This window comes from Somniosus microcephalus, unplaced genomic scaffold (genome assembly GCF_052327205.1).
Source record: "Somniosus microcephalus isolate GS21.2 unplaced genomic scaffold, FLI_Smic_1.0 unresolved_chr3, whole genome shotgun sequence".
In the NCBI taxonomy this organism is placed as follows: Eukaryota; Metazoa; Chordata; class Chondrichthyes; order Squaliformes; family Somniosidae; genus Somniosus; species Somniosus microcephalus.
In genome coordinates this window covers 18,719,197-18,732,856 of record NW_028225181.1, presented here as the reverse complement: position 1 = coordinate 18,732,856, position 13,660 = coordinate 18,719,197, and the positions used below count along the sequence as shown (strand labels likewise).

The 13,660-nt window shown below is 57.5% G+C and overlaps 1 protein-coding gene across 1 annotated transcript in view; it reads left to right on the top strand.

Annotated features, from left to right (window-relative positions):
- LOC147091269 (trypsin-like) overlaps positions 1–13,212 on the top strand; it is a 45,567-nt gene extending 32,355 nt beyond the window's left edge. Inside the window, exons 3-5 of the mRNA XM_085976496.1 lie at positions 1,991–2,238; positions 7,562–7,698; positions 13,063–13,212. Of these exons, the coding sequence (XP_085832622.1) occupies positions 1,991–2,238; positions 7,562–7,698; positions 13,063–13,212 (535 nt within the window). The remainder of the gene's footprint in view (positions 1–1,990; positions 2,239–7,561; positions 7,699–13,062) is intronic.
- The last annotated feature ends 448 nt before the right edge of the window (positions 13,213–13,660 follow it).

Sequence of the window (13,660 nt, the reverse complement as noted above, 5' to 3'; positions counted from 1 at the left end):
TCCAGCCCCTACAACCCTCCCTATCTCTGTAACCTCCTCCAGCCCCTACAACCCTCCCTATCTCTGTAACCTCATCCAGCCCCTACAATCCTCCCTATCTCTGTAACCTCCTCCAGCCCCTACAACCCTCCCTATCTCTGTAACCTCCTCCAGCCTCTACGAACCTCCCTATCACTGTAACCTCCTCCAGCCCCTACATCCCTCCCTATCTCTGTAACCTCCTCTAGCCCCTACAAACCTCCCTATCTCTATAACCCCCTCCAGCCCCAACAACCCTCCCTATCTCTATAACCTGCTCCAGCCCCTACAACCCTCCCTATCTCTATAACCTCCTCCAGCCCCAACAACCCTCCCTATCTCTGTAACCTCCTCCTGCCCCTACAACCCTCCCTATCTCTGTAACCTCCTCCAGCCCCTACAACCCACCCTATCTCTGTAACCTCCTCCAGCCCCTACAACCCTCCCTATCTCTGTAACCTCCTCCAGCCCCTACAATCCTCCCTATCTCAGTAACATCCTCCAGCCCCTACGACCCTCACTATCTGTATAACCCCCTCCAGCCCTAAAAACCCTCCCTATCTCTGTAACCTCCTCCAGCCCCTACAACCCTCCCTATCTCTATAACCCCCTCCAGCCCCTACGACCCTCCCTATCTCTGTAACCTGCTCCAGCCCCTACAATCCTCCCTATCTCTGTAACCACCTCCAGCCCCTACAACCCTCCCTATCTCTGTAACCTTCTCCAGCCCCAACAACCCTCCCTATCTCTGTAACCTCCTCCAGCCCCTACAACCCTCCCTGTCACTGTAACCTTCTCCAGCCCCGACAACCCTTCCTATCTCTGTAACCTCCTCCAGCCCCTACAACCCTCCCTATCTCTGTAACCTCCTCCAGCCCCCTACAACCCTCCCTATCTCTGTTACCTCCTCCAGCCCCTATGAGCCTCCCTATCTCTGTAACCTCCTCCAGCCCCGACAACCCTCCCTATCTCTGTAACATCCTCCAGCCACTACAACCCTCCCTATCTCTGTCACCTTCTCCAGCCCCAACATCCCTCCCTATCTCTGTAACCTCCTCCAGCCCCTACAACCCTCCCTATCACTGTAACCTCCTCCAGCCCCTACAACCCTCCCTATCACTGTAACCTGCTCCAGCCCCCTGCAACCCTCCCTATCTCTGTAACCTCCTCCAGCCCCTTCAACCCTCCCTATCTCTGTAACCTGCTCCAGCCCCTACAACCCTCCCTATCTCTGTAACCTGCTCCAGCCCCCTGCAACCCTCCCTATCTCTGTAACCTCCTCCAGCCCCCTACAACCCTCCCAATCTCTGTAACCTGCTCCAGCCCCTACAACCCTCCCAATCTCTGTAACCTCCTCCAGCCCCTATGAGCCTCCCTATCTCTGTAACCTGCTCCAGCCCCTACAACCCTCCCTATCTCTGTAACCTCCTCCAGCCCCAACAACCCTCCCTATCACTGTAACCTTCTCCAGCCCCTACGACCCTCCCAGATCCCTGCGCTCCTCCAATCCCGGCCTCTTGCGCCTCCCCCGATTTTGTCGACTCCTGTGCAGGTTCAGGGAATCCAGGAAAATCTTATCACGTAAGGAGTGGAGGGGCAACGAAACGCACTGCCCCCCAGAAACCGCTGATCACAAATTGCCTGCTGTACTGAGTTGTGAGATGGACTCCACTTGGGAGCTAAGGTAGGAAGGGATATTAGGAAAGGGCTGGGAACCGGGACTCAATGGTCGCCATGGCAACTAAATGGAGGAGCAGGCCCGACAGGCCTAATTCTCCTCCTACCTTCCCGAGTGGTCATGGGCCTTTCTGACCGCCTTGTGGCCAACAGGCGAGGACCTCCTTCACTGCCGCTCCAACCCCCAGCGGGCCGAGGTGCAGCCTCGAGCTATCGACGGATGACGTTGGTCGGAGGCAAGGTGGGCCACTGGTCGGCACTCGCCCTCTGATCAGATTCTGTGTCTTATTCCCAGACGTATCCAGGTGCGTCTCGGAGAGCATGACATCTCAGCCGATGACGGGACTGAGCAGTACATCGAGTCGGAGAAGGTCATCAGACACCCCCGGTACAGCGGCTATAATCTGGACAACGACATCATGCTGATCAAACTCTCCAAAGCCGCCACCCTGAACCGCTACGTGGCAGCCATCGCCCTGCCCTCCGGCTGTGCCTACACCGGGGAGATGTGCCTGATCTCCGGCTGGGGAAACACCATGAATAGCGGTAAGAGACAGAAAAGGAGCTGGTCAGAAGGACATAGGGAGCGGCGAGCGGGGCTGGAGGGCGGAGGGCGGAGTGTGGAGAGCGGAGGGCGGAGGGCAGAGAGCGGAGGGCGGAGGACAGAGGGCGGAGAGCGGAGGGCGGAGGGTGCAGGGCGGAGAGCAGAGGGTGGAGGACGGAGAGCGGAGGGCAGAGTGTGGAGATCAGAGGGCGGAGGGTAGAGGGCGGAGAGCAGAGGGCGGAGGGCGGAGTGTGGAGATCAGAGGGCGGAGGGCGGAGGGCGGAGAGCGGAGGGCAGAGAGCTGAGGGTGGAGGGCGGAGAGCAGAGGGCGGAGGACGGAGAGCGGAGGGCGGAGGGCAGAGAGCGGGGGGCGGAGGCCAGAGGGCGGAGGGCGGAGGGCGGAGGGCAGAGAGCTGAGGGTGGAGGGCGGAGAGCAGAGGGCGGAGGACGGAGAGCGGAGGGCGGATGGCAGAGAGCGGAGGGCGGAGGGCGGAGAGCAGAGGGCGGAGGGCAGAGTGTGGAGATCGGAGGGCGGAGGGCGGAGGGCAGAGGGCGGAGGGCAGAGAGCTGAGGGCGGAGAGCAGAGGGCGGAGGGCAGAGTGTGGAGATCGGAGGGCGGCGGGCGGAGGGCAGAGGGCGGAGGGCAGAGAGCTGAGGGCGGAGAGCAGAGGGCGGAGGGCAGAGTGTGGAGATCGGAGGGCGGAGGGCAGAGGGCGGAGGGCAGAGAGCTGAGGGTGGAGGGCGGAGGGCAGAGAGCGGAGGGCGGAGGGCGGAGAGTGGAGGGCAGAGAGCGGAGGGCGGAGAGCAGAGGGCGGAGGGCGGAGAGCAGAGGGCGGAGGGCAGAGTGTGGAGATCGGAGGGCGGAGGGCGGAGGGCAGAGGGCGGAGGGCAGAGAGCTGAGGGTGGAGGGCGGAGGGCGGAGAGCAGAGGGCGGAGGGCAGAGAGCGGAGGGCGGAGAGCGGAGGGCAGAGGGCGGAGGGCGGAGGGTGGAGAGCAGAGGGCGGAGGGCGGAGAGCGGAGGGCGGAGGGCAGAGTGTGGAGATCGGAGGGCGGAGGGCGGAGGGCAGAGGGCGGAGGGCAGAGAGCTGAGGGTGGAGGGCGGAGGGCGGAGAGCAGAGGGCGGAGGGCAGAGAGCGGAGGGCGGAGGGCGGAGGGCAGAGAGCAGAGGGTGGAGGGCGGAGAGCAGAGGGCGGAGGGCGGAGAGCGGAGGGCAGAGAGCGGAGGGCGGAGGGCGGAGAGCAGAGGGCGGAGGGCGGAGAGCGGAGGGCGAGCTTCAAAAATGCGACGGCTCTCAAGCTGAGCTTGATGGGTCGTCAATCTCTCTTGACTATAATTTCACGGGGCCTTTAGTAACCCACGACCGTCTGACCCTGAGGCCAGAATCTAAAGCCTTCAGTTGCTGGCTCAGTGAAGTGGTGAATATCAGCCAGGGCTCAGTGGGTAGCACTCTCTCGGCACAGGGTCAGAAGGTTGGGGGTTCGAGTCCCACTCCAGAGAATTGAGCACAAAATTCCAGGCCGACAATCCCAGTGCAGTACTGACGGAGCGCTGCACTGTCGGAGGGGCAGTACTGTGGGAGCGCCGCACTGTTGGAGGGGCAGTACTGAGGGAGCGTCGCACTGTCGGAGGGGCAGTACTGAGGGAGCGCTGCACTTTCGGAGGGGCAGTACTGAGGGAGCGCTGCACTGTCGGAGGGGCAGTACTGTGGGAGCGCCGCACTGTCGGAGGGGCAGTACTGAGGGAGCGCTGCACTGTCGGAGGGGCAGTACTGTGGGAGTGCCGCACTGTCGGAGGGGCAGTACTGAGGGAGCGCTGCACTGTCGGAGGGGCAGTACTGAGGCTGCACCGCACTGTCGGAGGGGCAGTACTGTGGGAGTGCCGCACTGTCGGAGGGGCAGTACTGAGGGAGCGCTGCAGTGTCGGAGGGACAGTACTGAGGCTGCACCGCACTGTCGGAGGGGCAGTACTGTGGGAGTGCCGCACTGTCGGAGGGGCAGTACTGAGGGAGCGCTGCACTGTCGGAGGGGCAGTACTGAGGGAGCGCCACACTGTCGGAGGGGCAGCACTGAGGGAGCGCTGCACTGTCGGAGGGGCAGTACTGTGGGAGCGCCGCACTGTCGGAGGGGCAGTACTGAGGGAGCGCTGCACTGTCGGAGGGGCAGTACTGTGGGAGCGCCGCACTGTCGGAGGGGCAGTACTGAGGGAGCGCTGCACTGTCGGAGGGGCAGTACTGAGGGAGCGCTGCACTGTCAGAGGGGCAGTACTGAGGGAGCGCTGCACTGTCGGAGGGGCAGTACTGAGGGAGCGCCGCACTGTCGGAGGGGCAGTACTGAGGGAGCGCCGCACTGTCGGAGGGGCAGTACTGTGGGAGCGCCGCACTGTCGGAGGGGCAGTACTGAGGGAGCGCCGCACTGTCGGAGGGGCAGTACTGAGGGAGCGCCGCACTGTCGGAGGGGCAGTACTGTGGGAGCGCCGCACTGTCGGAGGGGCAGTGCTGAGGGAGCGCTGCACTGTCGGAGGGGCAGTACTGAGGGTGCGCCGCACTGTCGGAGGGGCAGTACTGAGGGTGTGCTGCACTGTCGGAGGGGCAGTACTGAGGGAGCGCTGCACTGTCGGAGGGGCAGTACGGAGGGTGCGCTGCACTGTCGGAGTGGCAGTACTGAGGGTGCGCTGCACTGTCGGAGGGGCAGTACTGAGGGTGCGCCGCACTGTCGGAGGGGCAGTACTGTGGGAGCGCCGCACTGTCGGAGGGGCAGTACTGAGGGAGTGCTGCACTGTCGGAGGGGCAGTACTGAGGGAGCGCCGCACTGTCGGAGGGGCAGTACTGAGGGAGCGCCGCACTGTCGGAGGGGCAGTACTGTGGGAGTGCCGCACTGTCAGAGGGGCAGTACTGAGGGAGCGCCGCACTGTCGGAGGGGCAGTACTGAGGGAGCGCCGCACTGTCGGAGGGGCAGTACTGAGGGAGCGCTGCACTGTCGGATGGGGCAGTACTGAGGGAGCGCCGCACTGTCGGAGGGGCAGTACTGAGGGAGCGCCGCACTGTCGGAGGGGCAGTACTGAGGGTGCGCCGCACTGTCGGAGGGGCAGTACTGTCGGAGCGCCGCACTGTCGGAGGGGCAGTACTGAGGGAGTGCTGCACTGTCGGAGGGGCAGTACTGTGGGAGCGCCGCACTGTCGGAGGGGCAGTACTGAGGGAGTGCTGCACTGTCGGAGGGGCAGTACTGAGGGAGCGCTGCACTGTCGGAGGGGCAGTACTGAGGGAGCGCCGCACTGTTGGAGGGGCAGTACTGAGGGAGCGCCGCACTGTCGGAGGGGCAGTACTGAGGGAGCGCCGCACTGTCGGAGGGGCAGTACTGAGGGTGCGCTGCACTGTCGGAGGGGCAGTACTGAGGGAGTGCCGCACTGTCGGAGGGGCAGTACTGTGGGAGCGCCGCACTGTCGGAGGGGCAGTACTGTGGGAGTGCCGCACTGTCGGAGGGGCAGTACTGAGGGAGCGCTGCACTGTCGGAGGGGCAGTACTGAGGCTGCACCGCACTGTCGGAGGGGCAGTACTGTGGGAGTGCCGCACTGTCGGAGGGGCAGTACTGAGGGTGCGCCGCACTGTCGGAGGGGCAGTACTGAGGGTGCGCCGCACTGTCGGAGGGGCAGTACTGTGGGAGTGCCGCACTGTCAGAGGGGCAGTACTGAGGGAGCGCCGCACTGTCGGAGGGGCAGTACTGAGGGAGCGCTGCACTGTCGGAGGGGCAGTACTTAGGGAGCGCCGCACTGTTGGAGGGGCAGTACTGAGGGAGCGCCGCACTGTCGGAGGGGCAGTACTGAGGGCGCGCCGCACTGTCGGAGGGGCAGTACTGTGGGAGCGCCGCACTGTCGGAGGGGCAGTACTGAGGGAGTGCCGCACTGTCGGAGGGGCAGTACTGAGGGAGCGCCGCACTGTCGGAGGGGCAGTACTGAGGGAGCGCCGCACTGTCGGAGGGGCAGTACTGTGGGAGCGCCGCACTGTCGGAGGGGCAGTACTGAGGGAGTGCTGCACTGTCGGAGGGGCAGTACTGAGGGAGCGCCGCACTGTCGGAGGGGCAGTACTGAGGGAGCGCTGCACTGTCGGAGGGGCAGTACTGAGGGAGCGCCGCACTGTCGGAGGGGCAGTACTGAGGGAGCGCCGCACTGTCGGAGGGGCAGTACTGAGGGTGCGCTGCACTGTCGGAGGGGCAGTACTGAGGGAGTACCGCACTGTCGGAGGGGCAGTACTGTGGGAGCGCCGCACTGTCGGAGGGGCAGTACTGTGGGAGTGCCGCACTGTCGGAGGGGCAGTACTGAGGGAGCGCTGCACTGTCGGAGGGGCAGTACTGAGGCTGCACCGCACTGTCGGAGGGGCAGTACTGTGGGAGTGCCGCACTGTCGGAGGGGCAGTACTGAGGGTGCGCCGCACTGTCGGAGTGGCAGTACTGTGGGAGCGCCGCACTGTCGGAGGGGCAGTACTGTGGGAGTGCCGCACTGTCGGAGGGGCAGTACTGAGGGAGCGCTGCAGTGTCGGAGGGACAGTACTGAGGCTGCACCGCACTGTCGGAGGGGCAGTACTGTGGGAGTGCCGCACTGTCGGAGGGGCAGTACTGAGGGTGCGCCGCACTGTCGGAGTGGCAGTACTGTGGGAGTGCCGCACTGTCGGAGGGGCAGTACTGAGGGAGTGCCGCACTGTCGGAGGGGCAGTACTGAGGGAGTGCCGCACTGTCGGAGGGGCAGTACTGAGGGAGCGCCGCACTGTCGGAGGGGCAGTACTGAGGGTGCGCTGCACTGTCGGAGGGGCAGTACTGAGGGAGCGCTGCACTGTCGGAGTGGCAGTACTGTGGGAGTGCCGCACTGTCGGAGGGGCAGTACTGAGGGAGTGCCGCACTGTCGGAGGGGCAGTACTGAGGGAGTGCCGCACTGTCGGAGGGGCAGTACTGAGGGAGTGCCGCACTGTCGGAGGTACCTTCTCTCGGATGATGCCCTCTCAGGTGGACATAAAAGATCGCATGGCCACTAATTCAAGGAACAGCTGGAGGGGTTCTCCCCGGTGTCGTGGGCCAACTCATAGCCCTCAACTAACATCACAAAATAACAAATTATCTGGGAATTTATCACTTTCCTGTCAGCGGGGTCTTGCTGTGTGCTAATTGGCTGCTGCATTTCCTACATTACAACAGTGACCATTTTTTGAAAAGTACTTCATTGGCTGTGAAGCGCTTTGAGACGTCCTGAGGTCGTGAATGGCTCATATTTTGACCCTACCTTGATGTCAATTGGCTCCCCCCCGCCCTCTAACCTCTGACCTATCCTTTGATCTAGCGGTGAGCGGGGATCAGCTGCAGTGCCTGGACGCCCCCATCCTCAGTGACGCCGACTGCCACGGCGCCTACCCTGAGATGATCACTGACAACATGATGTGCGTGGGTTACCTGGAAGGCGGGAAGGATTCTTGTCAGGTACGATCCTTCAACAGCGCGGGACAAGAGGCTGAACCGTCGCCCCGCGTCACGGGGGAAGGGCAGCAAGAGCGGGGCCAATCGGATAGCCCGTTTCAAGAGCCGGCATGGGGACCATGGACCGAATGGCCTCCCTTGCGTCTCGGCTTAGCAAGGCCACAAGAAAAGCAAACCAAGAACTAGGGTTTATTTCTAGAGGGATAGAATTGAAAAGTAGGGAAGTTATGCTAAACCCGTATCGAATCTTGGTTAGACCGCACTTGGAGTACTGTGTGCCGTGCTGGTCGCCATATTATAAAAAGGACATAGAGGCACTGGAGAGGGTACGGAGAAGATGATACCAGAAATGCGAGGGTACACCTATCAGGAAAGGATGGACAGGCTGGGTCTCTTTTCTCCTGAAAAAAGAAGGCTGAGGGGCGACCGAATAGAGGTCTATAAAATGATGAAAGGTTTTGATAGAGTGGATACAGAGAGAATGTTTCCACTTGTGGGGAAGAGCAAAACTAGAGGCCGTCAATAGAAGAATAAAAAAGAAGCATATTATCTAAATGGTGAGAGATTGCAGAGCTCTGAGATGCAGAGGGATCTGGGTCTGAGGAGCGAGTTGGGTAGGGTTGATTGGGGAATGGCACTCAAAGGGTTGACGGTGGATAGGCAATGGCAAACATTCAAAGACCGAATGGATGAGCTACAGAATTTGTTCATCCCAGTTTGGCATAAAAATAAAACAAAAAAGGTGACTCAACCGTGGCTAACAAGGGAAATTAGGGATAGCATAAGATCCAAGGAGAGGACATATAAATTGGCCAGAAAAAGCAATAATCCTGAGGATTGGGAGCAGTTTAGGATTCAACAAAGGAGGACAAAGGGATTAATTAAGAAAGGCAGCACGGTGGCATAGTGGTTAGCACTGTTGTCTCACAGCGCCAGGGACACGGGTTCGAATCCGGCCTCGGGCGACTGTCTGTGTGGAGTTTGCACATTCTCCCCGTGTTTGCGTGGGTTTCCTCCGGGTGCTCCGGTTTCCTCCCACAGTCCAAAGATGTGCGGGTTAGGTTGATTGGCCATGATAAATTGACCCTTAGTGTTAGGGGGATTAAATACGTGGGGTTACGGGGATAGGGTGGGATATGTGTTGGTGTAGGGGTTACGGGGATCGGGTGGGATATGTGTCGGTGCAGGCTCGATGGGCCGAAATGGCCTCTATCTGCACTGTGGGGTTTCTGTGATTTCTGTGAATGGGAAAATAGAATATGAGAGTAAGCTAGTAGGGAACATAAAAACTGACTGTAAAAGCTTTTATAGATATGTGAAAAGAAAAAGATTGGTGAAGTCAAGCGTAGGTCCCTTACAGTCAGAATCAAGGGAATTTATAATGGGAAACAAAGAAATGGCAGACCAAATAAATTCATACTTTGGTTCTGTCTTCACAAAGGAGGACACAAATAACCTCCCAGAAATACCGGGGAACATAGGGTCTGATGAAAGGGTGGAACTGAAAGAAATCAGTATTTGTAGGGAAATGGTGTTAGGAAAATTGATGGGACTGAAGGCCAATAAATCCCCAGGGCCTGATAATCTACATCCCAGGGTACTTAAGGAAGTGGCCCTAGAAATAGTAGATGCATTGCTGGTCATCTTCCAGAACTCGATAGACTCTGGAACAGTACCCATGGATTGGAGGGTAGCTAATGTTACCCCACTATTCAAAAAAGGTGGTAGAGAAGAAGCGGGGAATTATAGACCGGTAAGCCTGACATCGGTAGTGGGGAAAATGCTAGAATCTATTATAAAAGATGCAATAGCAGAGCACTTGGAAAGCAGTGACAGGATCGGACAAAGTCAACATGGATTTACAAAAGGTAAATCATGCTTGACTAATCTACTGGAATTTTTTGAGGATGTAACTGTTAAAATAGATAAGGGAGAACCAGTGGATGTGGTGTATTTGGACTTTCAGAAGGTTTTCGATAAGGTCCCACATAAGAGATTAGCGTGCAAAATTAAGACACATGGGATTGGGGGCAAGGTATTGACTTGGATAGAGAACTGGTTGGCGGACAGAAAGCAAAGAGTAGTTTTCCGAGTGGCAGGCAGTGACTAGTGAGGTACCGCAGGGATCGGTCCTAGGACCCCAGCTGTTCACAATATATATTAATGATCTGGACGAGGGAATTGGATGTAATATCTCCAAATTTGCAGACGACACAAAGCTGGGTGGGAGGGTATGCTGTGAGGAGGATGTCGTGAAACTCCAGTACGATTTGGACAGATTGGGTGATTGGGCAGAAACATGGCAAATGCACTATAATGTGGATAAATGTGAGGTTATCCACTTTGGTGGCAAAAACAGGAAGGCAGATTATTATTTGAATGGCAATAGATTGGGAGAAGGGGAAGTGCAAAGAGACCTGGGTGTTCTTGTGCACCAGTCGCTGAAGGTAAGCATGCAGGTGCAGCAGGCGGTTAAGAAGGCAAATGGTATGTTGGCCTTCGTAGCAAGAGGGTTCGAGTACAGGAACAAGGATGTCTTGCTACAGTTGTACAGGGCCTTGGTGAGACCGCACCTTGAGTATTGTGTGCAGTTTTGGTCGCCTTACCTGAGGAAGGACGTTCTTGCCATGGAAGGAGTGCAGTGAAGATTCACCAGGCTGATACCTGGGATGGCAGGAATGACATATGAGGAGAGATTGTGTCGATTGGGCTTATACTCACTGGAGTTTAGAAGATTGAGAGGGGATCTCATCGAAACTTATAAAATTCTGTCAGGCCTGGACAGACTAGATGCAGGAAGGATGTTCCCGATGGTCGGGGAGTCCAGAACCAGGGGTCACAGTCTAAGGATAAGGGGTAGGCCATTTAGAACTGAAATGAGGAGGAATTTCTTCACCCAGAGAGTGGTGAACCTGTGGAATTCTCTACCACAGAGGGCAGTAGAGGTCAATTCATTAAATATATTCAAGAAAGAGTTAGATGTATTTCTTAAGGCTAAAGGGATCAAGGGATATGGGGAGAAGGCAGGGACAGGGTACTGAATTTGGATGATCAGCCATGATCTCATTGAATGGCGGAGCAGGCTCGAGGGGCCAAATGGCCTACTCCTGCTCCTATCTTCTATGTTTCTATGTTTCTATGTTTCCTAGTGCATGAATCGCAAAAGGTTACTATGCAGGTACAGCAAGTAATTAGGAAAGCTAATCGAATGTTATTGTTTATTGCGAGGGGAACTGAATACAAAAGTAGGGAGGTTATGCTTCAGCTATACAGGGCATTGGTGAGACCACATCTGGAGTACTGTGTACAGTATTGGTCTCCTTATTTAAGGATGGATGTAAATGCGTTGGAAGCAGTTCAGAGAAGGTTTACTAGACTAATACCTGGAATGGGCGGGTTGTCTTATGAGGAAAGGTTGGACAGGCTAGGCTTGTATCCGCTGGAGTTTAGAAGAGTAAGAGGTGACTTGATTGAAACATACAAGATCCTGAGGGGTCTGGACAGGGTGGATGTGGAGAGGATGTTTCCTCTTGTGGGAGAATCTAGAACTAGGGGTCACTGTTTAAAAATAAGGGGTCGCCCATTTAAGACAGAGATGAGGAGACATTTTTTCTCACAGATGGTGGTGAGTCTTTGGAACTCTCTTCCTCAGAGGGCAGTGGAAGCGGAGTCTTGGAATATTTTTAAGGCAGAGGTAGATAGATTCTTGGTAAGCAAGGGGGTGAAAGGTTATCGGGGGGTAGGCGGGAATGTGGAGTAATCGGAGCAGCCATGATCTTATTGAATGGCGGAGCAGGCTCGAGGGGCCGAGTGGCCGACTCCTGCTCCTAACTCGTATGTACGTATGTTTGTATGTAAGATCGTCACCAAGAAATCCAATAGGGAATTCAGGAGAAACTTCTTTACCCAGAGAGTGGTGAGAATGTGGAACTCGCTACCACAGGGAGTGGTTGAAGCGAATAGTATCGATGCATTTAAGGGGAGGCTAGACAAGCATGTGAGGGAGAAGGGAATGGAGGGTTACGCTGATAGATTGAGATGAGGAAAGATGGGAGGAGGCTCGAGTGCAGCATAAATGCTGGCATGGACTGGTTGGGCCGAATGGCCTGTTTCTGTTCTGTATATCTGAAGTAATCCTGTGTAATCCTCCGGTGTCACCTGATCACAGAATCACAGAAACCCCACAGCGCAGATAGAGGCCATTTCGGCCCATCGAGCCTGCACTGACACATATCCCACCCTATCCCTGTAACCCCTACACCAACACATATCCCACCCTTTCCCCGTAACCCCACGTATTTAATCCCCCTAACACTAAGGGTCAATTTATCATAGCCAATCAACCTAACCCGCACATCTTTGGACTGTGGGAGGAAACCGGAGCACCCGGAGAAAACCCACGCAAACACGGGGAGAATGTGCAAACTCCACACAGACAGTCACCCGAGGCCGGATTCGAACCCGGGTCCCTGGCGCTGTGAGGCAACAGTGCTAACCACTATGCCACCGTGCCACCGTGCTACCACTGCAGGCTGCAAGGCGCCCCGGATTGCTCCAGGGGGCTCCACTGATGACTCTCGTGCAGCCGCCTGGTGCCACAAGTAGGTGGCGATGTCTGTGGAGTGGGCCAGAGTGACGTACCGACTGAACTGGAAACCCATCCTTTCTCAACACGTTGGGGCAAGAGCTGGAGGACTGACCGAGGGTCCTGTTACCACATGCCAGAGCGCAACTGTACTGACCAGACTTGGTGACCCTCAATGGACCCAGGGCCGCCTTTCAGTAACAGACAATACAGCGCCGCACAGGGCGTAACACTCCTGTTACACAACGAGTACCCTCTGAACCATCAGCACTGCCACGGGAGGTCAGCCGTCACTCATCCTCAGATCTCTGCGCTCCTCCAATTCTGGCCTCTTGAACATCCCCCGATTTCCATCGCTCCACCATTGGCGGCCGCGCCGTCAGCCGCCTGGACCCCGAGCTCTGGAATTCCCTCCCTAAACCTCTCCGCCTCTCTCTCCTCTCCTTTAAGAGGCTCCTTAAAGCCGACCCCTTTGACCCAGCTTCTGGTCGCCCGTCCTAATATCTCCTGATGTGGGCTCGGTGTCTAATTAGGCCTGATTAACATTGTGAGGGTCTCGGGACGTTTTAGGGCGCTATATCAATGCAAGTTGAAGACGCGGCGAGCAATGCCACGCGAGGTCGGCCAGTGTTAACCCAGTTTGAATGTTTGCAGTGAACACGGCGGGCGAGATCGGTCGGTCGGACGGTGGGGGGGGGGCGGTCGAGGGCCCCTTGGATGGCCGGCTCCACACTCCCGAACTGGTGATGGATTTGGTGTTGTTGTTGTTTTTTCCCCGGCAGGGAGATTCCGGCGGTCCGGTGGTGTGTAATGGGGTGCTCCAGGGCGTCGTCTCCTGGGGTTACGGGTGCGCCGAGAAGGGCCACCCCGGGGTCTACACCCGAGTCTGCCAATACGTATCCTGGATCCGGGACACCATCGGGTCGTTCTGAGACCGTCTCGCCGCGGGAACGAGCCATCGGAAGGTAGACGGTGCCGGCAATTCCGCACCGGAGATCAGACTCCTCTGTACGAGCTCATGTCAATCAATAAAAGAACTGCACAGAAATATCATGTCTAGACTTTTCCATTCTCACCCCCCGCCCACCCTCAATGTTCTCTCCTCCCCTTAGCTGTATCAACTGATGGGGAGGAATTTGTTCACCCTGGGAGTGCAGCGAAGATTCACCAGGCTGATACCTGGGATGGCAGGAATGACGTATGAGGAGACATTGGGTCGATTGGGTTTATACTCGCTGGAGTTTAGAAGATTGAGAGGGGATCTCATTGAAACTTATAAAATTCTGACAGGACTGGACAGACTAGATGCAGGAAGGATGTTCCCGATGGTCGGGGAGTCCAGAACCAGGGGTCACAGTCTAAGGATAAGGGGTAAGCCAT